Below are 26,229 nucleotides of genomic sequence, written 5' to 3'. Positions count from 1 at the left end.
ACCTGATCATCACGGTAATGAGTAGGATGGTTATAAGCACTACAAACTGATCCTAATGGCTATTTATTCAGTCTGTGATCAACTTCAGCTATGCAAAGATGAACGTGTGCACAGTGTTAAATCTTAATGGAGCTCTGCCAGTTAGTAGAAATGGTGCATATTTCACCTAAATATAACTTCATTATAGGAGACTGAACAGTATTCAGTTTCTAATAAGGAGATGGCTTTATTACAGTGTTTATAAGTACTACAGATGGGCAGGGTATGCTGTGTGCTGTAGCTTACCTCTTAGGCTACATACTCAGTATACTGTTAGGCCGGTGCAGCCCTACATACCTCTCACATGTTACCCAAAAAATGATCCAAGTTGTGTCAAATGTAAACATGAAATGTTGCATTTCTTTGATCCGATAACATGTAACATGTAAATCGGTCATTTCACTCAGGAGTCTCCTGTATTTAAGCATATGCCAACACTTTAAGTGTTCACTATTAAGCATTCTTAAAAACATTGAATAAATGGATAATAACACACTATAATGTAGTTGGAAGCAGATATAAGTGTTTATTAATGTGGGCAGCCGTAAGTGGATGCTGGTATATAAACAGATGATAAATGACAATGTAGAAGACACAGTTGTAATGTAACATGTGTCTTCATAGAAGTTAAAATTGTTGGCAAATCTGAATAAACTCTTTAAAATGTCCTTATAGCTGCGTAAAACTGCATTGTAGTGTGTTATTATATGTCGTATACTGTTTGTAAATGCTAAATAGGGCGGACCCTTTAAAGTGTACTGATGTATTCTCCTGTTCACTTATTTCATTTCAGAATTCAGTCAATAACATTTCAGAGTTGTTAAAAAGCTGCAGGGAGCCACTGGGCTGCCTGAGAAGGAAATAATTGACCAATTTATTTGGCCCTTAAAACCATTTCTGACCGTTTTTATTAATGAGGGTCGTGTGTGTGTGTTTGGGAGGGGGCATGTTTGGATGTGTGTTTGAAAAGGTCCCTCTTTCAGAAGTTTCAAAGACAGAACAAAGTCTGGTGTTAATTTATCCCAACTGATTTTCCTCACTATGGTCCAACCTTGTGAAATTGACTTAATTTACTGATTGCTGTCTGCATACCAGTCAGTCAGTTGATAATATGGTTTACATTTGTGTGCACAGAAGTGAGGTGAATTACCTGCAGTGGCTCTCCAATTGCTGTCTGTTCTGAGTTGTATGGTTTCTGCAGTTTCCAGTACACAACTGCAATATAGTATATCAAAATATATACTGTTTTCCATGTGTGCACTACTTTGCACTTTTAAAAGGAAGTGAATACAGAAATGTGTTACCTATTTTTGAGATTGTTACTTTTTAGAACATTTGATTTTCCCATCATTGTTGTAAAACAGCAATAAAAGTTTCCATGAGCGTGTCTTCCAGTGAAAGCCGTGTAGCTTTTGTCACAAACGATATGATTTAAAGACGATCTCACAGTGGCCGTGTTAAAGGGATTTAAGATGAACTTTGTCAAACAAGGAAACAAAGAGTCAAAATGTGTTTCTTCCTCATTCCTGGAATGGCAAGTTTTGGGTTCTTTCATAACTTTGTCTTCCAGCAGGGTGACTTGACATTATGTCGTTATCATTGAAGGTGTATTTTTAAGGTACATTTCCTCTTTCCCATCGTGTGTGTGTGTGTGTGTGTGTGTGTCTCTCTCTCTCTCTCTCTCTCTCTTTCAGCAGCAAACTAACAGGTGACGAGTTTGTAAGATAATGTCAACAATGAGAAGCTGTCAGGACAAATGCTACGTACCGTCATGATCCTGTTTTAGTGGCACTCTAGCTGTTTCTTATCATTGCCAGTTTACAGCTGGTTTGGGTACAGGTGGATGATAAAGCAGAGCTGCCACTGAACAGAGCAAAGCAGAGCTGAAGCTGGAACGTGCCGAACGTGTCGAGTGTATCAAACCTCCATGCAAAGCACGTTTAACAGCGAATGAGCTGAACTCACTGGATGTAAGAGTTGCTTAACAGTGCAGTAGAAATGTTGGTGCAACGACTTCACATGTTTTAATCCCCCATTTTGCTCGTAGAGGCTCTCTGACTTGAACATTTGGTAAACAGGCCTGCAGTGGAATCTGTAAGAGGAAGAGGGCGCGTTAACCTGAAATGGCATTTAAATCTTATCAAACCAGTTTGCCCAGTATGGTGTGCAGGACGTCATATGCTGGGTGTGTGTGGAGAGAGGAAGGGAGAGGAGAGAGGGAGTGCGCCCAGAGTGCCAAAACCAGGAGGAACTGTTATATGATGAGGCGCCGCTTTGAGTTTCTCTTGCGCACAAGTTCTTTTGTTTCTGTGACATTTTGAGAGCTCAGCATGGATTTACAGCACAGTCATTATTTTGCATGACTGAAGAAAAAGATGAGCTGAGTTTTCATTACTTTACTACAGGTAAATGTTTGTGTGTGTGTGTGTGTGTGTTCAAATGGAAAGCAGCAGCAGGCCTGCACACTAGTGAAGCAGAGTTTTACCGTTCTCTGGTCTTTAAAAAAAAAAAAAAAAAAAGGTTTGGAGCTGAGTGTCTTATGTCAGCTGTCTTTGTTTTAATAGAAATACTAGTTGCGTCTTTCAGAGGTTGTTCCTTGCAACGTTCGATCTTGTTTTGCATGAATTGTGAGCAGGACAAGTGCTATTTGACTAAACCGCCTCTGATAGGAGATGATCATGTCTTTCCGACCGCGCCACGCTTCCACCGGTTTTCGTTACCTCAGAGAACAATCTGACAGAAAGACATTTTGACCTGATCACCCGTACAAACCGCATACAGCTCCTGTGGGTGCACGGCTGTGCTCTTTGGGATACAGGTATGTGATCTTGTAAGCGGTTACCTTCTGAATCTTGTAGCTTTTTGTCAAATTGTTGTTGTTTTTTTTAAAACAATTTAAGAAGGTTGCAGAACTGAAAATAGCCTATATTTTTGCCAAAACCCAAAACTGACATTTATACCAGTTGATCGACTTTTCTAAGTGGCTCACCTCAAACTGAGGTTAATCTACTGCTCCATCTTGTGCTGTTCGGCCAGCAGGCCTAAAAACACAGGTGTTACTAATAACACTAACAATGACTCCATCCTACTTAAGTGTGACAGTGAGCCAGCATGAAAAATGGTAGGAAAGATAAATGGAGTTCAGCCAGCATTCATTTTGTGATTCATGCCTGTGCGCTTCCTCCTAACGCCACATTAGTATTTAACTCATCACTTTGGCTGCGATCTTGATCCACTTTGACTGGCAGTGTGCCATCTTCAAGTATGATGTTTTTCTTTGTCTGTTTCGCCACCCCTAACTGAACTGAGAAACGCTCACCTACGAGTTCTGAATGACCAATAAAACGTTTTTAGCTCCTACTAGGGCTACAGCTAACAATTACTTTCGTGGTCGGTTAACCGGTTGATTATTATTTATAGTGAAAAATGCCTGTCACATTTTCCCAGAGGTGACATTTTTGAATCATTTTGTTTTGTCACTACAACAATCCGAATGTGGCACTGTGGCATTTGCGCTTGAAAAATGAAAAATCACTTATCACTTCAGGTCACTGAGCTGGGAATTGAGATTCTTCGTGATTACAGTCACAAACTTCACATGCAGTCTCCAAGCACACCGTCGCTCCCCATGTCTATTCCGTGGCTCGTGGCTTTGGTATGAAATCTACCAGAGCAGCTGGTCGGTCAACGCGGTTGTGATCTTGGTTTGTGCCGATGATTACTTGGGTATTGAAGGTTTTCGGTCAAACAGGTTACACCAGACAAATCCTGCATGATGGTCACAACACTCTGCGTGACTGTCTGGGATCTGGGCTATATGCAACGTTGTCGTGTCTAGCTTTAATGCAAGCATGCGACAGCTAGCTAGTGTAAACGCCGTAGTTGCTATTCACCACTGCTACTTACAGTGACCGAACCTCAAAGTTCCATAATCAGCAGTATAGTCCCATCACGTGGTCCCATGCCCTCCTGTGTTGCAGAGGTATGTATAGGCCACATGGAGGTGGAGAGTCATGGTGACGCTGATGGACTTTCCGGCCTCTGTGGGGCTGCAGTCGGCAGCTGGAGAGCTGAGGATGCCGTTCTCAGACACGGTCAAGTACTGCATCCTGGGCATCTCGGTCGCTCTTCTCCTGCTGGCGCTGGGCATCATGGCATGGCAGGCCTTCAGATGCTGCACGCAGACACACAGCACACACACCCAGCAAGATCCTAGTGAGTAGAGATTAGATTGCAGTACCAAACAATGCAGCACATTAATGATGGTGGTGGGTGTCTGAGCAAGAAAGTTATTGCAGAATGCAAGCGTGTGATTTCTGCTGCAGTGAACGGTGATCTGCTGTACTCGGACGAAAAGGCAAGAACAGCAGGAAACCACCCGGGAGCTCCAAGTACGAGGGTAAGAGGAACTTCTTCTACCCTATTATATCAGGTGGGCCACAGTTCAAAGCGGCACCCATACTATACAATGTTGGCCTTGACCATCAAATGTATAGATGTTCTGTGGCTTTGTTTGGCTAGTAAACTAACTGAAACAGAGCCACCGCTGGCAACCTTTGGAGGAAGCTGCTGCCTTTCAGTCGGTGTTCAGTTGCGTTCCTGGATGTACGTCTCGGAGAGGTGAATCTGAAACCAACAAACAAAGTGCAGAATCACGGGGCTCGTCTTGGAAAATGGCGATATACTCAGGGTGTGATCTGCCAAATATATCTGTCATCTGAGTGAATTTTAAGTCTGAAATAAGTGCAACAGGACTTGGAACACCACATACCAAGGAATTGTCTTTAGTGTAGATTTCTATCCTGACATGGATTATTATATCTGCAAGACAAGTCAGGTTGGCTAAGCTATCTGTGTTGATCTTATGTTGTCCTACATGTGAGCTGTGTTTGAGAACTCACATTTTTCACATTTTATTTGGATAGTCTACTGCTTCCTTCCTTCCTACCACGTGACTCATGTCCTGCTGAGTTTAAAAACAATTTCAATTTCAACATTATAAGTCCCACGAATACTTTATTCATCTATACTTTTTAATTCCATGGTGCTTGTAAAACATTGCATTATATTGTTAGGCGTTCGTGTTATTTTGTCCAGACCCTGTAGTCTATGGAGATGCTCCGAATAGGCAACATTGTCTATGTACATAAAGATTAAGGAGCATACTTGTTCAAACAAAGGAGAGTTGGGACTTGTCCCAAGTCAAATAAGAGCTGGAGTTGCTGTAGTTGTTGATGGAAGCACAGCTGATAGAAATGGTGTCTCTGTCTGCATGATCCCCAGGTGGAGGATGTCGGCACAGAGGTCTGCAGGCTGAGTCGCTGTCTGTCTCAGGCCTCCTTTCCCGCCTCAGGATCCAGCCAGGGAGACGGAGACACGGGGGAGCAGGCCAACATTAAAAAGGTGGCAGACATTACTGTTTAATCCCGTCGTCCCGTGACAATCTTGCAGCTCCAATTTGTCTCTGAGGTTTTTTGTTTTTTTTAAATCTTCAAAAACCACCCATGGCTGACATAAAACATGCATTTTACGCCGTGAGTGTGGAGTCGGCCTCACACACGAAAGGGCTTCTGCACAGCAGAATGCTAACATTAGCATGCCAACATGCCCACAATGACGGTGCTAAGATGCTGATGTTTAGCAGGTAATACTTACCACCATCTTAGTTTAGCTTGTTAGCATGCTAACATTTGCTTATTAGCACCAAACACAAAGTACGGCTGAGGCTGATGGGAATGTCATTCTTTTTGCAGATATTTGGTCATAAACACGTATACAGTCATGTCCCTGCCTTTATCCCAGCCCAGACTTATATACACAACACATCACCGACTGGCAGACTGATTTTAGTTTTCGGTTGGCACCTGTTCTGAATTTTGTTTGGTGTGTGGGCTACTTCTCATTCTTGACATCTAACTTAAGGCACATTTTAAGTGAGATGTTCAAAAAAAAACGTTTACAAAGATTAATCCCCAAAAGAAAATACAGAACAGTACATTTCCCAATGTTACAGCAGCATTAGGTGCTCGGCATCTTTCCTAACACACCCTCTTATACCAGGTGGATGGATCGCTGCGTTTCTCCATCTATTACGACCAGCTGCAGTCCCAGCTGGTGGTCACCGTCCTGCAGGTGGAGGGGCTTCTGGAGCACAGCCAGATGCGCAGCCTCCAGCCATTTGTTAAGCTAAGTCTCATGTGGGCAGCTTCAGAGGGAGTGGAATTGGAGGGCTGTACGGATGAGGAGGTAATTTTGTCTTTATTAGTTATCACACACTGTACTGTATGTCACTCGACAAGCGACATCATTCAATTCTGCAATTATTCAGGGAAATATACAGCTTTTCTTTGTTTTCCTTTTGTGCTTACTTACTGCTGTGACCCTCTTAGGGCGACGGGACGGCACCCATCCTGTGGACGGTGCTGCAGGAGTGGCGGACTCGCATTGTGAAAGGCAGCTGTAATCCTTTATTTGGAGACCAGTTCAGCTGTGTTCTGCGAGAGCTTCATCATATCAACCTGAGGATGGAGGTCCTGCAGCACACAAACCCCCTCTCTCACTGTTTTCTTTTAATGTGTGATCATGTAAGTAAACGGTCTGTCTGTGGTGTGTGTGTGTGTGTGTGTGTGTGTGTGTGTGTGTGTGTGTGTGTGTGTGTGTGTGTGTGTGTGTGTGTGTGTGTGTGTGTGTGTGTGTGTGTGTGTGTGTGTGTGTGTGTGTGTGTGTGTGTGTCTGTCTGTCTCAGGTGAGGGACTTTGATAAATTCTCCAGACACACAGTGTTGGGAGAGGTGAGGGTTCCTCTGGGGCAGCTCAACATCTCCTACCCTCTGGAGCTACAAGAAGATCTGCAGACGCCCCAGAAGGTACAGCAGGACATCATGAATACGAACACACACACATGCAATCAAATATTTTCTCATCTTTTAGATGAGGCGAATTAAGGAATGCCAGTCTTATACACATACACACACACACACACACACACTTTAATAGGGAGGGAATAACAACACCTTGGTCCTTGGAGTAGGAAAAAGTACACATTGGAGGGGCTCATTTATTATCATTATGTCGTGTTAAGGATTTGTATGACTGCTCATGTGCAAAATGATTTTCATCTTGAATTTGAGTTCACTTTCATTTTCACTGTTTCTGAAACATGTTGTGTTTTTTCCATTTTCTGCAAATCCCACTACCTCCCCTCAATTACAAAAACAAAGAATTATACAAATGTTATATATATGCTATTCTACATTGGAGAAGCTGAAATCAGAGAATGGTTAGATGATGAACAACTTAAGTGATGTATCCATTATCAAAATTGTTGCTGTCAATTGTTTCAGTTCTACTACACTTGATTCCAACTACTAAGGGATGAAATCCATACTTTGAATTATTACATAAAAGTATACGGTAGCAATTGTTGTTATTTCATGCATTTTTGTGTGCTCATGTAGTATTTTTTTTTTTTTCCGGTTGAATGCTGTTATTTCAGGGCCTGCAATGATGTCACCATATTTGTATATGGAGGTATATTGTGCTGAAGTGTTTATCCTCTCACTGTCTGGACAGGATCTTGTAGGAGAGGCTCTTCTGTCTCTAAAGTTTCTTCCCACTTCTCAGAGGCTTGAGGTTGGACTGCTAAAGGTCAGACTGGTCCTCAGTGAAATAGGCTCGGATGCAGGTAAGTAACTAACTAACACCTTCATAATAAGAAAGCCACACACATACAGTATAACATACAGCTACTAATTTGCCTTCCCTGTGTTGTACAGCCCTGTACGCCAGGATCAGTGTGCAGTGCAACCAGTGCAAGTTGAGGTACCAAAAAACCTCTGCAGTGGCCCGCTGCCTGGTGACTGTCTTCAATGAGGTCCTCATGTTCTCCCTGCCCGAGTTTCCGCTGGAGCAGTGTAAAGTTTTGGTGTCTGTGTATGAGACTCACACGACTAGGAAATCAACCAAACATCTGATTGGACAGTTGACTGTGGGGAAGGAGAGGAGTTCAGAAGACAAACACTGGAGCTTGATGATGCGCTCAGTCCGCCAGCCAATAGCGAAGTGGCACGGCCTGCTGATCTGACTTTATGCCACTATTTTACCTTAAAATAACAGCTTCAAATAGTACACTGACTTGTAATAGAGAGAATGACTGCCTCCTTCACTTCACTTCACTGCCCTGCATCCTGAACGCCTGTTGTTGTGCTACGTAACTTGGGCTGAGTGGGTACGACCTCCCACAAGAAGTGCATAAAGATTTAAGGCACTACGTCACACATGGGTCTAGCTCGGTATTCTCAGTACGAACATCAAGGCAGAGACGAAAAGACTGAAGATGACGTTGACGGAGGAAGCTAAGAAGAGAAAAAGAGAGAGTGACCGAGCAAGAGTTCAGACAAGAGAAAATCTCAGACTGGCTTCCAGTCGTTGGCGAGAGCCTCGCTAAATAAAAAGCTGCGAGGCAGACGCCGAGCTGGCCTTCTTGCTGTTGTACAATTAGCTTTGTCTTGTGTTGCACTTGCTTAGCAAATTTGTCGTTTCGCTAGTTTATGATCATAAGCCAAGTCAGCCCACCAAATCCAAATCCTTCAGCTTGTCAACAAATGCTTTGGACTCATGCTGCCTACGCTCCCAGGGCTTCATCACTCTCTCCATCTCCTCAGTCCGTACAGAATTTGATAAAAAGGCTTGGAACATGTTACAGCAGGACCTGAAGCTGTCCAGCATGATTCCCCTCAGGGATTTTAAACTTCTTTTAAGAAATCTGGAGAGCGCGTCTCTAAAAATCTGACTATTTGTGTTCGATTTTGTCTCTGTATTGAATGTCCTGTCTTCTGCCGCTGTTGTCTTGACCAGGTCTCTCTTGAGAATGAGACTCGGTGTCTCATTGAGATTACCTGTATAAATAAAGGTTAAAAAAAAGTAGCCTCACCGTGAAAAAAGTAAAACAAAACATAACACTATTCTTGCACATAGTGAGCAATTATAAATATATTTGATATTTCTTTAACCTTTATTTACTCAGGGTAGTAAAGCCCTCTTTAACCTCATTACCACCTAATGTTAGTCCTTTGGTTAGCTTTGGGCTGAAAGGTGTTTTTGCCTTCAGAGACTCTCCCCTGAACGCGCCACAGTGTTTTCATGCATTGATTTAATTACAGGCCTTCGCTGCCATCTGTTGGTTGGTTTAACAGTTTATTTTGTTAGTGAAACAGAAAAGTACTGTACTTCCGAACTCACCTGTAGTATGTGTTGGCTTTCTATTGTGAGCAGCCAGTAACTGAATCAGTCAATTAGGGCTGGAACTAATAATGATGATAATTATTGTTGCAAATGTTGCTTGTTACATTATTTTGCACTCTTTTTTTTGTTAACAAATGAATAATTTGGTCTATAAAATGTGAATATATCAAACAACAATAAATCCACATTACAAGATGAAGCCAAAAATGTTTAAAACGTGAATTGAATGGATACAAACAGTAATAACACGTTCAGTTTACAATGAATCTTTAGCTCAACCCAAAAAGGCCACAGCAACCCGTAAGCAACCCCTGAAAATTTCAGTTAGTATTTCATGCAAAATGTACTTGGCTGCTCAAAATCTTTGAGTGAAAGGTCATGCGTCAGAGAGAGCAGTTTGGCTGGATGAATTAGTTAAGATGGTACACAGGAGGAAAAAAAGAAAAGTTTTTGCGCTGTGGCTGCGTGGTATGTTGTTTGCTGTTCTGTTAAAACGAGCACGGGTGGAAGTTGACTGTGATGCAGAAAAGTCCAGGTAGCTTATGAGTGTTCAACTATATGCATAAGAGTAAATCCATGATATGAGGACATGTGCATAAAACAATTGCAAGCACTACTTATTGCACACTACAGAATGTGTATGTGCAAGTACTTATCTTAGGTTCTTTTCAAGGAGTAGAGGAATAAAAAAAATACCAGGACACCTGCTCATAATACTCAGAACATATAGTCCACATTTATTTAACACAAACTGAACACATGAACATCACAAATTGTTAACCACAAAATCACCCATGGTTCTATTTGAGTTCAGTTTGTCAGTCAGTTCAGTCCTCATGTTTTTTTTCCCTTTGCTCCTTCAACCAACTCAGGTTGAGGAGAAAACAACCAAAAAAAAAGCTCTGATAAAATAACTAATCAAATTAAATAAAATCAATGTTCATCTACCCGGGTAGTGTTTTTTTTTTATTTTTATCCTGTTTTAGTGCGGTGTAGTGAAATCTCAGTTCTCTCACGTCCTCTGCAAGACTGTCGCAAATCCATCGGCGATTCGTCCAATGAGCTGTCTCCTCTCATGAACTCTCAGGTGCACCAAAAAACAACAACCGGAGAACAGAACACACAATCAGTAAATCCTCAGGTGCTCTTATATCCCGTCTCAGGACAGAAGAAACTAGATGCACCTCTTAATCTTGCATTTACTTATGCTCTGTGTGGTCCGTTCCTCTTTTACTTGAGCTAGCTACCGCTCTGCTGCACTGCCCTCTGCTGGACCAAAATAGCCACTGCAGCTGAGGAAGAGCTAAAAATAAAATCACTCAGATTATATGTATTTTTTAGTGGGTTACACAATGAATTCACCACGATATTGACAACAGTTCTTAACATCTCCAACATAATTATCACAGTATCATACGTCTTTCACTAAGTTTCAGAAATAAAACTACCCATACTTTGCCACTCAGTCCAACTTCTCACGTTCATCACGAACGTGTACTGTCACGGAGCTCGCCGAAGCGTGCACTGCCACGTGCAGCAAAACCACGCCCATCCGCGTGTCCCGGCGCGCGCTACCAGTTGTAGAGGGCGACGCATGCGTGAGAGGCGCCTACTGGCAGAGAAAATTCCAGTCTTCTCTTTGATGGTAAGGGCTAACTTAGCGAAAAGGTGCCGTAAACTATGACAATGTGTCTGTTTAATTAATGTCAGTATCATCATGTTGTTTATTTTGAACATTTAAAAGCGAATATTTTAACTATGACTAGTTTAGAATTAGCATATATACTTTTTTTAATTATTATTTTTGTTTTAGCTAGCTAGCTAGCTATGGTTAAGTAGCGGTAAGATAAAAAATGTGTTTATGCAAAGATGAGCATTTGTGCTTAGCTGTGCTGACAAACACACAAGTGTAAAAATATATGCACCTAATTATGAAGTAACCTCAGTGAAGCTAAAAGATTGAAACAATTTTAACATTGACTTGTTAATGAAACTTTGTTAATGCTAAAACCCATTAGTGCAACTCACACCACTGTCCATAGCACACGCATGATACATACACAGAAGTATTCAAGGTACAGTAGTCGGGATGTGCCCATCTGCGAAGAAAATGTGATAATAAGCCTGAGTTACTGGAGTGTTGACACACGCGGACATCGGGAAACAGGACCAGATGCTACTGGCTTTACATGTGGGTGCAGCTGTTTCAACGTGCGTTTATTGGTCAGAGCATATTTCATCATCATCAGAAGCCATTCTTACCTCAACCACTACTCAAGAATGATTGTCCATCCAGAAAAAGGTATGAGTGCGAAGGTGATGCATCAACAGTAATGAAATATGTGATTAAGTAACCTATTTGAAATTAATGTATAATTATGCCATTGCTAGCTAGCTAGCTAGCTACTGTTAAAAGAATCAGTAGCTAGCATGAGTTTTGAAGTTTTCAATAATTTTATTGTCGTATTTTATTGTTTTATTGTCATTTTAGGTTAGACAGGTTAATTTAGTTGGGTAAAGTTCCTTCTGTACCTCTAAATGACAACATTAACGGTGAAACTTGATAATTATTTGTTGCCATTGCTGTGATTCAGTATTACTGGCAATAGGAGCTAATGTACACACATAAATATTTTTGAGGCGGTTTACTGAGAAGGAGTGGAAAGGTTGCATATTGTTCTATGGTACAGACAAGCAGGCAATAATACCTACCTAGCAACGTTATCTGTTAAACAAGTATGGTAAACCATTTTTTTTGTAGTTTGGAACTTAATGACTAAACTGCTTGGTAGGAAAGTGGCTAATGGTCAGGTGGCAGACGTGGGAAAACTAAAGAGAAGCAATTACGAGACAGGTTAGGAATGACAGACTCGGGGGGGGGGGTTGGCGCACCAAATCCAGGTACGTAGCCTGGCCTAGTACCAGGCCTACCAAATTAAATGGGTGGATGTCATAATTATATTATGGTCAGTGAAAATTATAACATTAATGTGGACATGGTTCAAGGGTAAGAGTCTGCATCCCCACCATCAGATTTGTGTACCCTTGACAAGCCACTCAATCAACCTGGCATAGCTGCGACTGTCATCTTAGTAAAATTGTATTACTGTGATCAGTTACTTGTGATCAGTCTAGGCCCAGACCTACATGTGACTACCCCCCCCCTGATTTTAAGTGTTTCAGTTGGGTGGGAATGCTACAAACCAAGACATTAACTTAGAGTACCACTGTAAAATCAGCACAGAAGCATAGCTGTTTATTCAAAGTACAGATCAAACTTGTGAGAACTCAGATTAAGCCACACATTCATCCAGTTTTTTGACACCAGGGCATGCAAAGTCACACTCTTGACTTTGCTTGAGAATTGATAATGTAAAGGGAAGCCACAACCGATAGTTAAGACATAAATGACAACTTGAATCAACATACTTAATACCATAACCAACAATTTTATTCGAATTTGTGGGCTTTTGCTTGGGCTGCTGTGTAGTATATTACTTCTTATACAAATATGATTTCTGAATAGCCAGTTATCCCAGTCTGACACTTATCTCTTGGGGGAAACAATGTGATGAAAAAGAGCAAGCAGACATCAATTTAAGGGTGCCAAGTAAAACACTTTATTTCTGTAGTACATTTCACATTATATTATATAATAGAAACAGCTGATCAGCCACTGTGCACTTTACTCAGCTGCCTCTTTTCCCTAAAAACACACAAATAAAAAGGGGGTTTGATCAGTTTAATTTCAATCAACTTCAATTGGCAGTAATTATCTGTCAGATTATATTTTAAATTTGATTTGTTTTTGACTCAACAGAATTGTATATTTACCTTTCCAGAGTCACGGCTCTTGGCTCTCAGTTTGTTGACCTGGGACTCTGCAATGTCAGCACGCTCCTCAGCCTCCTCCAGCTCATGCTGGATCTTCCTGCACTTGGACAGGTGAACGTTGGCCTGCTCCTCCTGGAATACCATATACAAGGTATAGACATTTTAATGTATAATGAAAGGGGTTTTTGTTCACTTTTAGGTGTACAACATGAATATGACCAAACTGTCTATACTGACGAAGTCATATTTTTTTGAATGATGACTCACTTGCTTTATAATGAAATAGCTATCATGCTTGATAGTTGTCTTTTTTCCAATAATTCTTCTCAACATAATTGAATACTATGTTACAGTATTGTATGTGCTAACCACAATGTCAGTTTTGCTTAATAGTCTTACTTACGGACTTTTGAGTATCAGTTTTAGTTATTCTAAATTATATGTAATTTTAACTTGGTAGTGCAAGTGATGTACTTTTACTTTTCTGTACTTTGTTTTTTACTTTAATAATAACAGATAATTAATCTGTGCATATAGTGTAGTACATATTATATAGTACAAGGACATATTATCTACCTATCAGAATTGAAAATTAGTATGTTGTCCTTACCGCTTCCTCAGCCTGCCTCTTGTAGGCCTTAACCTTGAGCTGCAACTTGTCAACCAGATCCTGCAATCTGGTAACGTTTTTCTTGTCCTCTTCAGTCTGTGATAGAAGGTACATTTGCACGTTTAAATGTTTTCAATAACATATTTATTTGTATATGTTAAATGTCAAACTGACTGTACCTGATAGGTGAGCTCCTTCACTCTCCTCTCATATTTGCGGACGCCCTTGACAGCATCTGCTCCACGTCTCTGCTCAGCCTCAACCTCTGTCTCCAGCTCACGCACCTTCAAAAGAACAGACAATTCGTAAAATGTTTAGGATCCATATCTTTAATTAAATTTGTTTGACTGTGCAAATCGTAACAAACTTGTGTTACCCGAGACTCAAGTTTCTGCAGCTGCTTCTTGCCACCCTTCATGGCCAGGTTCTCAGCCTCATCCAGGCGATGCTGCAGGTCCTTGACAGCAACTTCCAGGTTCTTCTTCATCCTCTCCAGGTGAGCGCTTGTATCCTGCTCCTTCTTCAGCTCCTCAGCCATCATAGCAGCCTAAAGGAGACAGCATGAAATGTTAATTAGCAATTTCTTGAAAAAACACATTTTACTTGAAGTTAAGAACAAATAAAACTTGAACCTACATCAGTGATGGCTTTCTTGGCCTTGTCCTCTGCATTCCTTGCTTCCTGAACTGTGTCATCCACTTCACTCTGGATCTGGACCAGGTCAGTCTCAAGCTTCTTCTTGGTGTTCAGAAGGCTTGTGTTCTGAAAGGTAAAGCGATTTAATCATCACATTCCTGATTTTTACATGTTATTTAAAAACTCATTCGATTTTTGAAGAAATTATTGTTTGTTCACCTGAGAGTGCAGAAGTCCAACACGCTCACTGGCGTCAACCAGCTCCTGCTCAGCGATTTTGCGGCTCCTCTCTGTCTGTTCCAGAGCAGCTCTGAGTTCCTCAATTTCAGCCACCATGAGACCGTTCCTGCGGTCCACCATAGCAGCTTGTTCCTTGAAGTCATCCTGGGCTCTGATAGCATCATCAAGGTGCAGTTGTGCATCCTGGTGAAAAAATATCAGGAAAATATTCACAGGAGTACCGAAATGTAGGTGCACTGACTATATAGTCTGTGCAACAACTCAAAGTCTTACAATACCTTCAGCTGTGCTTGCACATTCCTCAGCTGCTTCTGGGACTCAGCAGCCTGACGATTGGCATGGCTCAACTGAATCTCCATCTCATTCAGGTCTCCCTCCATCTTCTTCTTGATTCTCAGGGCGTCGTTCCTGCTCCTGACCTCAGAATCCAGAGTGCCCTGCATGGAGTCAATCACCCTCTGGCTGTTCCTCTTGATCTGCTCCATCTCCTCATCTTTCTCTGCCAGCTTTCTGTCTACCTCACCCTTAATCTGGTTGAGCTCCAGCTGGACACGCAGGATCTTAGACTCTTCGTGTTCCAGAGTTCCCTAATGATATCAAAGAATAAAATGTTCATTTCTGTATTCAAACCTTTTATGATACGGTATTTTGTCAAGTAAAGCCAGGTCATCTAATAATTTCCAACGGCGCGGTCACCACGAACAAATAAAGAACGGTCCCCAAATACAGTGCAGGGGAAAAAGACAAGGGTCGGTAAACTCCCGCTGCCCGTTGTATGTATTATACATATTATATATATTTTATCATTATATATTATGTGCACGTCAACTAAACATAATGTACGATGTACTTTGATTTAATAAATTCAACGATATAATCATGGTATTTTCAACACTGGTCTGGATTACTCATCTAAAGTATTATTGTCTTATTTCAGTCACTGCGGGTGAATGTGTGTTAAGTCCCAGCCAAACTGTATTTTGTAGTAACATATATGTGCCACAAGATGGCAATAGCTACATTTGAAGTGCCGTATGGGAACCATGTAAGTCACTGAATTTGCCACAACATGGTACTGCAAATGTTCCACAATAAAAGCCTTGTTGAAATTAAGGGATTCTGTCCACTGAAACACAAGAGTTTTTTTTTCCAAAGATCGCCCCAGAGGAAACTTACCTCAGCCTCTTCAAGAGCTGTCTGGATCTCAGCCTTCTCGGTCTCCACCTGCTTCTTGGACTTCTCCAGCTCATGGATGCTCTTGCCAGTCTCTCCAATCTGTTCAGTCAGATCTGAGATCTCCTCTGCAGAGAGATGCATGTGTTTTATATTGTTAAACCTTGAAATGTGAAATATAAATACTTTATTCTAACACATACATGTGTTGAATACAATGTAAGACATACACATATGTGTTGAGTACAATGTAATTGTTGAACTCACGTTGCAGGTTCTTGTTTTCACGTTTCATGGTCTCCAGCTGATCCAGAGCTTCCTCATAAGAGTTCTTCATCTTGAACAGCTCAGTGCTGAGAGTGCGAGCCTCCTTCTGAGCTCCCTCAAGCTCTGCCTGACCCTCCTCATACTTCTGTTTCCACTCTGCCAACACCTGAATAACATAATTAATAGAGTTTACTTAGTTATTAGTCAAATCATTTTAGTTGTCTTCATCTTCTTTTTTGTTGTGGTCGCACAAAGTAAACGTTACCTTATCAAAGTTCCTCTGCTTCTTGTCCAGGTTGGCAGCCAGCCCATTGGCTCTCTCCACATCAATCATGAGGTCCTCCACCTCACTCTGGAGCCTCTGTTTGGTTTTCTCCAGAGAAGCACACTTGGAATTCACAGCTTCAATCTGTTCCTCAGCCTCCTGAAGGCGCTGGGCCAGCTTTTTCCTGTTTGAAAAGGGTGCAATTTGTCTCTCTGTAAAAACTTTAAAGTTAAAAATACTTATACTATACTTTATATTTTCCCAGACAGTTTTGCATATGTGAAATACAAATAATTACACATCTTTAAGAGTCTAGATGAACATATTAAAGCAGTGCTGCACTCTAAGATGTTTTCCCCCAAACAAATATATATATATAATATATAATTTAATGCTTGGATACTTTTGTTTAAATGCAAGTATTGATACAAGCAATACCATTGTCAGTTGAGCTACGCTAAAATGTTAGCCATTTAATTGTTTGAAAGTTACTCACTTGGCTTCCTCCAGCTCCTCAGTGCGCTGGATAGCATCAGTTTCATACTTAGTTCTCCACTGAGCCACCTCACCGTTGGCCTTGGACATTCCACGCTGCAGCTCAGCCTTGGCCTCCTGCTCCTCCTCAAACTGCTCCCTCAGCAGATCACAGTCATGGCGGGCTGATTGCAGTCCATGGGCAAGAGCATTCTTGGCCTGGTGTAAGAAATAATATTCAGTGTGCTAATATCGAAACAACACTCATGAAATATCATCAATAGACACTTAAAAGTTTCCCTACCTTAACCTCCTCTTCAATCTGTCTCTTCAGCTCCTCAATCTGCTGTGTGAAGGCCTGTTTGCCTCTGGTCAGCTGAGAAACAAGAGCTTCTTTCTCTTCAATTTGACGGCTGAACTCACCTTGTGTGAAAGATGTCATGATACATCAGTTTGTGTTACATTTCTCAATAATACACAACAGATCTTTAACTGATAACTTGTAGATACCATTTTCTGTCAGGAGACGTGCTTTCTGTGCGCTCATGTCATTGATTTGACGGCCATTTTCATCACCCTTGGTCTTCAGTTCACTTAGTTGGTCCTCAAGAGTACGGCACATCTTTTCAAGATTTCCCTAATGAGGAAAAGAGAGGTCAGAGCTGTGATCACATTTTACTTATGATATTAATAAACTTAACTATACTAATTTGGGATTTAAAATACCATTCACTCCATTGTGTACCTTTGCTTTAGCAACAGCCTCCATGTTGCTGGAGAGATCATCAATCTCCATTTTGTATTCACTCTTTTCCTTCTCAAGCTTCTGCTTGACACGCTGGAGGTTGTCGATCTGCTCTCCCAGCTCAGCAACGCTGTCAGCCTGCTTCTTGCGAAGAGCAGCAGCAGTGGCTTCATGCTGCAGAGTGGACTCCTCAAGGTCACGACGGAGCTTCTGGAACTCAGCTTCACGCTTCTTGTTCATCTCAATCTGAGCAGCAGTGGCACCACCGGCCTCCTCCAGCCTCTCACTGATCTCCTCAAGTTCCCTGGAGAGGTCAGCTCTCTGCTTCTCAACCTTGGCACGAGCAGCACGCTCAGCCTCAATCTCCTCTTCCAGTTCCTCAATACGGGCCTGTTGAATGTAGGTGTGTTGTCTTTCAGTAAACTTTCACTTTTAATATACAACATAGGAAATGTATGCTGTAATGTTTTATATAACACAATATGTCACCTGGAGCTCCTTGATCTTCTTCTGAAGCTGAGCACCCATTGACTGCTCATCCTCAATCTTGCTAAGGAACTGACTGATTTCAAAGTCTTTCCTGTGGGAATAACACATAACGTACATAGTAAGACTTCATGCAGTTGACCATAATTTTTTGAAAGAATCGTTGTGCAAATTCAAAAGCATTACTTTTTCAGCTTCTCGTCAGACTGCTGCTTGTCATTCTCAAGATCCATGATAGATTCCTGGGCAAGTTTCAGGTCACCCTCCAGCTTCCTCTTGGCTCTCTCAAGGTCCATACGCAGCTTCTTCTCTTGCTCCAGAGAACCCTCCAGCTGAACATTAATATGAGTTTTTAATTATCACGTTCAAGAAGAAGCTTCCTTTTCCAATCCAAGTAACTTTGTGAACTTACATCATCCACTTGCTGCTCAAGCTTGGTCTTGGCCTTGGTCAGAGTGTTGACTTTGTCTTCCTCAGCCTGCAGGTCATCAAGAGTCTGCTGATGAGCCTCCTGAAGGGCTTTCTTTTCCTTGGTCAGCTTAGCAATGCTCTCATCCTGAGAGGCCATCTCCTCAGTCAGGTTCTTCACCTAAGTTTGCAGAAAATCTGTTGTTATTACATGGTAATCCTTAAATGTTACTTGATCTGCTTGATGATGTATTCATATTTACAAACCTTGTTCTCAGTGGCATGTTTCTCTTTCTCCACTTTGGCCAAGGTAAGCTCCAGGTCATCAATATCTTTCTTGAGCTCAGAGCATTCATCCTCCAGCTTTCTCTTCTTGGCAGTGAGCTCAGCATTGATTTCCTCTTCATCTTCCAGTCTCTCAGTTGTCTCTTTGAGTTTGGCCTCCAGCTGAATCTTACTCTTGATAAGTCCCTCACATCTCTCCTCAGCATCTGACAGATTATCTGATTCCTAATTCAATTTATGAAAATACATATTAGCACATCAGCATTGATGAATATAAAAAAAGCTCAACTACCTGTTGATGTGTACTTACAGATGCTACTTGCAGCTGCAGATCATTCTTCTCCTGCAGAAGGGACACCATCTTCTCCTCCAGTTCCTTCTTCTTGGCCAGGGCAGTAGCCAAGTCTGTTTGCATCTTTCCATAGTTCTCCTTCATCTGGGCCAGCTCCTTCTCAGTTTCAGCACTCTTCAGCAGAGGCTTGATCTTGTAGTACACCTTCATCCATGGCCAGTGTTTCACATTCATGAATGAGCGGACATTGTACTGGATGGTATATATGGCATCCCTGTGGACAAGAAGTTGCTGTTATAGACAAAGTCATCCGTAATGATTGATACAATGACTACACTCAAAATGAGCTATTGTCAACATGCCTCCTGGCTGTCATCTCCACAAACTCCTTTCTCATGAGGTAACCACGGCAAAGAGCCTGAGTCATGGTAACCAGAGAGGCCAGTTTTTCATCTCTCATCTCCTCAAGGAGACCCAGCAGACCGGCCTTGAAGAACACCTGAACAAACAGAAAATGGAAATTTACTGTCTACACTTTACACTATAGTATATCAGAATCTGTATCAAAATACTGCAGTGAAAGACAATTATGCTAAATGGCTGATGGCAGCTGTGATTTTCCAGGAAAACTTAAATCCTGTGTAGGCACTGTAGAACCACATACTCTAGGGCAGAATGAATGTGGGATCTGAGCCTCTTGGTTCAAGAGTAACAAAGAAAAATGTAAAATGCTTTATTTATGAATGTTTTTCCTCTCTTTTTCATTGTGTGTTCCCTGGACCATGGCATAATTTCCCATCAAAATGTATTAAAAGTGGGTAAGATGTTTTCACGACACTCTACCATTTAACAGACCAAAGAAATAACACATAAGACTAAAACACATACCCTCCTTGGTAAGTACACTAAACTATATGAATGTAATCATTGTTCTTACCTTGGTGTGTCCAAATCTGTACTCATCATGATTAACATCAATTGACCCGAGCAGCTTCTCTGAAGCCTTCTTGTTATCAATGAACTGGCCCTCAGGAATGACACTGGCATTCAGCACCTTGTACCTTTCATGAGAGAGTTAATGGTCAGTGTGAACATTTTCTTTCAATCTGCATCAAAATTCTGTTAGATTATCCATTGATACCTCTGTTTGAAGTCACCATAGAGGATTCTGCTGGGGAAACCTTTTCTGCAGATTCTGATACCCTCCAGTACACCGTTACACCTGAGCTGGTGGATGACCAGGAAGTTCTCCATCAGACCTGTAAAAAAGACATTTATTAATGACTAATTTGAATAAATAATTTGTCTCTTTGTTGACGCAACAAAATTAAGTAAACCATCCCAACAAATCCAAACCACTCGGACCTTTTTCAGATTATTATTATACCTGGAGTCTTTGACTCATTGGGAATGAGGCAGCGCACAAAGTGAGGATGGGTGCTCCTCAAATTAGTCATCAGCTTGCCCAAGTTCTCCTGTCAACCCAAAATGGTAACACTTGTCATGAAATGTAACAATTAGGAGTTTGAGTATGAACTGAGATATCATTTTATACCTAAGCTTGCAATGTCAAATCTTACCCTGAACTGTGAAGACACAGTCTGCATAGAACCACCCTTCTTCTTTCCTCCCTTCTTGCCACCACCACCGCTAGCCTCTGTTGATCAATTAAAGTAGAAACATTTTGTTAGAATCAATATTTATATGAACACATGCTACAGTTAAAGGAAATGTATAGTATCTACAACCTTGAAAATTATGTTTGAGTTTACTGTAGTTACTATCATACCTTCAACAACAGGAGGATACAGAAGAGACAGCAGTTTAACTGAGGATTTCTGGTAGAGCTGCAAGACGGACTCGTTCAGTGGATCCTTGTTCTTGTCCAGCCAGCCAGAGATATTGTAGTCCACGGTACCGGCATAGTGCACCAGGGAGAAGTGGGCCTCAGCCTTGCCCTTGGCGGGCTTTGGCTTCTCAAATGCTTTGTTTTTGCCAAGATGCTGGTCATACAGCTTGTTCTTGAAGGATGTGTCTGAGGCCTTGGGGAACATGCACTCCTCTTCAAGGATGGAGAAGATGCCCATGGGCTTGAATAAAATAAGTAAACAGAAGTATGTCAATAAGTGATGCATTACGTCAAATTATCAACAATTATATAGATTCACAAAACTTAAATGATTACCTTTTCAATCAGCTCAATGCAGGCAGCCAAGTCCATGCCAAAGTCAATGAACTCCCAGATAATACCCTCCTTCTTGTACTCCTCTTGCTCCAGGACAAACATGTGGTGGTTGAAGAACTGTTGCAGTTTCTCATTGGTGAAGTTGATGCACAGCTGCTCCATGCTGTTGAACTATGAGGGGACAAGTAATCAGCATAATATCTTGCAGACAATAAGAATGATTCTCAGCTGCTGAATTGTTGGAAATGAAGCTTACATCAAAGATTTCAAAGCCAGCAATATCCAGGACACCAATGAAGTACTGCCTTGACTGTTTAGTGTCCAACATCTGGTTGATACGGATGACCATCCACAAGAACATCCTCTCATAGATAGACTTGGCCAGGGCAGGTACTGAGTTCATGACCTGAATAAAAAAAAGGATGTGATTTGATTAGTCAACCAATTTGTAGAATGCTGGATTACTCATATTCTAAACTTCTCCTAATGAAACAGAATATCATTTCATATTTGTCTTGGACATACAAGGAACGTATCAAAAGTAGAGCTAACTTGCACACAAAAAATTGATACCAGTGTATCTCGATTACCTGAGGTACAGTCTGTCCCTTGGTGACAAACTCATTTCCGACCTTCACTCTGGGATAGCACAGAGCCTTCAGCATGTCAGCGGAGTTCAGACCCAGCAAGTAAGCAACCTTGTCAGCCTCTGAAAATAGTTCAGTGATTTACAGTTAATACATAGTTTGTAACCGTGATTGTCCATAATGATATAACAGAAACCAGTCTCATAAAGAAGCTTACAACTGTTGTTCCCAAACTATTTGAGCTAACATTAAATACTCACCCTCTGTGCCATCGGGCTCAGCCTGCTCCTCACGCTGCTTCTGCTTGAACTTCATACTACCATGGTGGAGCACAGCACCAGTCATCTTGTAGATGCTCATCTTCTCTTCATTAGTGAAGCCCAGGATATCAATAGCATTCTGTGTTCAAAAGAGGTGTCAACACAAAACACAATCACTTCAGGAAATGCATTTAAAAAAGCAGTTTTGATGTTGCATTTAATGCACAAAATATAATGAAATATTTTGAAGTGAAGATCACTCACATCAGTGGCTTCCAGCTCAACTTTGTCATCAATGCTGGCCACAGTGATCTGACCCTGACTACACATGGGGAAGTCGTAGGGGTTGGTTGTGATGAGTGCCAATTCTGGAGATCAAAAAAGGGTGACAGCTCATTATATTGTTTTGTATGAAAACTGTAAATAGGTTTAACATTGTGCAACAACTCAGTCTGCTTACCAATCAGCTCAGGTTTGTGGTTGGTCATCATCTGGTAGAAGATGTGGTAGCCTCTTTCATCAGGAAGCTGGAATGTCACTCTAGACTTCTCCAGCAGATCTACAAATGTTCATAAGTCACAGTCAGGCCAATTTCCAATTTCTGTTATTTGTATGTACTATGACGATTGTTACTTACATGTCTCAATATCAGCACTAGCCAGTTTGCCAGTTGTGCCGAAATGGATTCTGATGAATTTACCCTGTTTGGAACAAAGGAAATTTTAACATCCCTCCACATGGGCGATCTGTAACAAGACCTTTCTGTGTCATTTATGTGTTGAAATTCCTCCATACTTACAAAACGAGAAGAGTTGTCATTCCTCACAGTTTTGGCATTACCATAGGCCTCCAGCAGGGGATTGGCTGCAATAATCTGATCCTCCAGTGACCCCTATAATCCAGTTGTAAAATTGATATCAGAAAGTTACTTCATTTTTTTCCTCCAGAAATATTTTATTACACTGAATTGTAATCATCATACAGTAACAAACTCCCACCTTTGAGGTGTCCCTCTTCTTGTCTCCACCAACTGAGATTGTTGCAAAGTACTGGATGACACGCTTGGTGTTCACAGTCTTTCCAGCACCAGATTCTCCACTAGGTATAGACATAGACTTATAAGAATTTGATCAAGATATTTGACTATGTTAAACAAAGCCAACAAATGTGAAACTTACGTGATCAAGACAGACTGGTTCTCCCTATCTGTTAAATGAAAAGGGAATTAACTGTGTTTTTCACAACAGAAACCTCATATACTGATACATTCTACATATAATAATGACTTACCACAAAGCATGAACTGATAAGCGTTGTCAGAGACAGAGAAGATGTGGGGTGGAGCCTCCATACGCTTCTTGCCTCTATAGGCAGATACAACTTCAGAATCGTACACTGGGAGCCACTTGTAGGGGTTCACAGTGGCACAGAACAACCCAGAGTAGGTCTGAAAGTGGTCATAGAGATTCAACAGTTAACTCAATGACTCTATGTTATATAATTTTCAATATTTCTTTTGTTATGATTAGGCAGATTGTCTTACGTAGATCATCCATGCTGCATAACGCTCTTTGAGGTTATACAACACAGAGGCTTCATTGAGATGGGTCATCATGACCATGTCCTCAATTTTGTCGAACTTGGGAGGGTTCATTGGAAAGACCTCATCTTCTTTAACTGTCCTCTCCTGGAACAGGACATTTGTCACAATGAGAACTGATCATATTGAATTCCCAGTAGACTCTGACTTCATCATACTAACCTCAGCATTGTCCAGGAGTTTGACGGTGGCTTTGCCACCTTCTTTCTTGATGATTGTTCCCTTCAAGTACAGCTCCTTGGCATCAGACACGTAGCAGGCAGCCTTGGCATCAAAAGGTTTACTTTGAGCCTCAATTCTCTCCTTCTCTGGCTTTCGGAGGTAAATGGCAGCTTTGCCGTAAACGGCCATCTCCGCGTCCGTACTCATGGTGGCGGCTTATGTCTGTCAGACATTTACAAAGGAGTTTCCATCTTACCCAAATGTTACTTAACTTACCCATGTAATTAAATAGCACTCGAACTTGAAATGCTGCTGAATAGTACATAACCACACATTTAAACCATGTCTGTGTATTGTTACATTTTTCAAACATCTTTTTTAATTTTGTCCAAAGATTTGGATGAGTAACTGCAGACATTCAATAAATGAGCAATATATTCATGCATATAATTTTAATTAATTAATTAACAATAATCATAAAAAAGTTATCCTTACCAGACCTCCTCCTTGTCAATAAGTTCCACCAATTCTGTTAAAAACAGTTTTTGTTATTAGAGGAGATGTAAAAACATAGATTCAGTGAAAAATGTTTCCATTAACATAACTCATTACTTAAATGAAGAACACATTCAAGTTGTCTAAAGCATAAGAGAACATAGTTTTACCACAAGCAGGAACCCACAGGTCTTCTGTCACGGTGGCATTTCCTCAAGGACTCCTTATATTGAAGAGGGTTTTGCTGACACAGCCAAAGTTAAATGTGGTATCCATGCCAAATGTGGTAAGGCAGACAGCCAAAGTAGAGATCAGTTAAAACATGTGTTGCAAGTTTAAACATCTGATGTTTCAGGTTTCAGTTAGTATGGTCACTTTTTGCCTGACCATACCAACTGCTTAATCAATACTTCAATTAAAGAACAACAAACACCCTGTACATTGTACACAGCATATTCTAATTTAAAAATATATCGTGCTCTGTTTACCTAAATTGTTTGATTCATTTAATTTACATTAAATCATTAAGTTAATAGTATAAGTTGTGTAATAATTTTCACAAATTCTTAATTCAATCATACAATTGGAACTCAATAACATAATAACATTTGTCATGAATGACAAAGTGTATTTTTTAATTTCATGAGCATCCTTAAACATAAATTAGCATTACTGATACTGGGTTTTAAGAAATCCTTCTGTTTAATTGACCCTTGACCCCTTTTCTTTGGAATTTAGTCACCTCTTCAGGAGTTTGTCATGAAGAAAAGGAAGCCTGTTATCTTCCATAACAAAATATTAATTCCCCACAACTTTAAAGTAGTACAAGAAGATGTACAGACTGAATGTGGTAACAAAAAAACCCAGTGAAATACTACTTAAAACACAGCATAAAGCATGAAAACAACAAATAATGTGGAGCTCTGTACTGTGTACCCTCTGTAGTGTGTCAAACTACAGAATGTTTTACGACAACCTGTATAATAATGTGTGTATATAATTTTTTTTTCACATTCTAAGCATTCAATATTTTCTCACACACAAATAAATAGCTCTGTGTCTTTGGCTCCTTATCACAATCGATCTATATGGTAAAGAGAATCTCCGCTCAGAGGGCCTTAGAATTAATTCTAGAAGAGAGAGAAGCTAGTGTGGAAAGTGGAAGACGAAGAATTCTCTGAATATGAGGATCGCGTCTTTTTCAATTCTGACTCTGAGTCTGACAGTGAGTTTGAAGAAGAGGATGCGATTGACCTTTAGCCAGCCCCAAGACCAGCCCACCAGGCTGCAGGAGGAGAAACATGGGTGTCTAAAAATTGTGAAATTGCCCAAGGAATGCGCCAACCCATATTGCTGCAGTTGCAGTTAATTGCAGCATTCCAGTCTCCAGTGGGCTGACACAGCTCAGAGAGTTAAATTGGGAGCGGCAGTCTGGAAAAACATTTTGACCGAAAATCATACAAGAAGAGTGAAAATTGTGGGAGTTAGAGTAGGTTTCAGAGATTTTTTTAGTTCAGGTTTTTGGTCAAAGACTGCAACTGCAATCCTGCGTTACGCAGCATGGATGATCTACATTCTGTCGAATGCATTGATGTACATTTTATGTTTGTGGTGTTAAAAATGTGAGAGCAGCAGCGAGTTAGAGATCTGAGGAGAAAAGAGAATCCTCCCCCTACTGCCAGGGACATCAGTGCCCCCACCCCCACCTCCACATACTTCAGTTTAAGAATAGACAGCTCTCAAGCCCTGCCAAGAGTCTCCATACTGCAATAGCTAACTAGCAACTGCAATAGCTAAAGCTAGCTAGCTTTATCGTTTTTTTTATATTTTTATTTATTAATTCTCAAATGCATGTATGTGTGTATTATTATCATTATTTCTTTTTTTTCCTCCTCTTCTAAGTATAACTGTGTGAGTTAGTAACATTTCTGAACTTGTTTTCAT

The 26,229-nt window shown here is 40.9% G+C and overlaps 2 protein-coding genes across 3 annotated transcripts; one reads left to right on the top strand and one right to left on the bottom strand.

Moving 5' to 3' along the window:
- Positions 1-2,295: 2,295 nt before the first annotated feature.
- On the top strand, positions 2,296-10,228 carry syt19 (synaptotagmin XIX). Of its 2 annotated transcripts, XM_070907690.1 has the most exons (10): positions 2,296-2,444; positions 2,709-2,857; positions 4,020-4,254; positions 4,365-4,438; positions 5,323-5,442; positions 6,100-6,285; positions 6,429-6,569; positions 6,785-6,904; positions 7,611-7,722; positions 7,814-10,228. In XM_070907690.1, the coding sequence occupies exons 3-10, from the start codon at positions 4,053-4,055 to the stop codon at positions 8,119-8,121; spliced, it is 1,263 nt and encodes a 420-aa protein (XP_070763791.1). In that variant the 5' UTR covers positions 2,296-2,444; positions 2,709-2,857; positions 4,020-4,052; the 3' UTR covers positions 8,122-10,228. The 2 variants fall into 2 exon arrangements, with proteins under 2 accessions (XP_070763791.1, XP_070763790.1); XM_070907689.1 differs by lacking the exon at positions 2,709-2,857.
- A 2,738-nt stretch (positions 10,229-12,966) lies between these two features.
- Positions 12,967-23,997, bottom strand: LOC139286745 (myosin heavy chain, fast skeletal muscle-like). The gene is made up of 39 exons (XM_070907647.1): positions 23,791-23,997; positions 23,572-23,715; positions 23,319-23,475; positions 23,207-23,234; positions 23,021-23,126; positions 22,828-22,920; positions 22,666-22,729; positions 22,489-22,587; positions 22,293-22,396; positions 22,029-22,167; positions 21,772-21,890; positions 21,438-21,587; positions 21,182-21,352; positions 20,786-21,086; positions 20,577-20,653; positions 20,384-20,471; positions 20,138-20,255; positions 19,934-20,057; positions 19,359-19,495; positions 19,015-19,270; positions 18,687-18,929; positions 18,424-18,600; positions 18,198-18,343; positions 18,015-18,105; positions 17,526-17,915; positions 17,291-17,417; positions 17,085-17,203; positions 16,803-16,999; positions 16,307-16,490; positions 16,042-16,207; positions 15,778-15,902; positions 14,880-15,188; positions 14,581-14,784; positions 14,362-14,487; positions 14,102-14,272; positions 13,905-14,009; positions 13,726-13,821; positions 13,116-13,247; positions 12,967-12,987 (listed from the first exon to the last, which is right to left on the bottom strand). The coding sequence occupies exons 1-39, from the start codon at positions 23,995-23,997 to the stop codon at positions 12,967-12,969; spliced, it is 5,811 nt and encodes a 1,936-aa protein (XP_070763748.1).
- Between the last annotated feature and the right edge of the window lie 2,232 nt (positions 23,998-26,229).

Source organism: Enoplosus armatus, chromosome 6 (genome assembly GCF_043641665.1).
Source record: "Enoplosus armatus isolate fEnoArm2 chromosome 6, fEnoArm2.hap1, whole genome shotgun sequence".
Classification (NCBI taxonomy): Eukaryota; Metazoa; Chordata; class Actinopteri; order Centrarchiformes; family Enoplosidae; genus Enoplosus; species Enoplosus armatus.
This window is presented reverse-complemented; position numbering and strand designations above follow the sequence as displayed.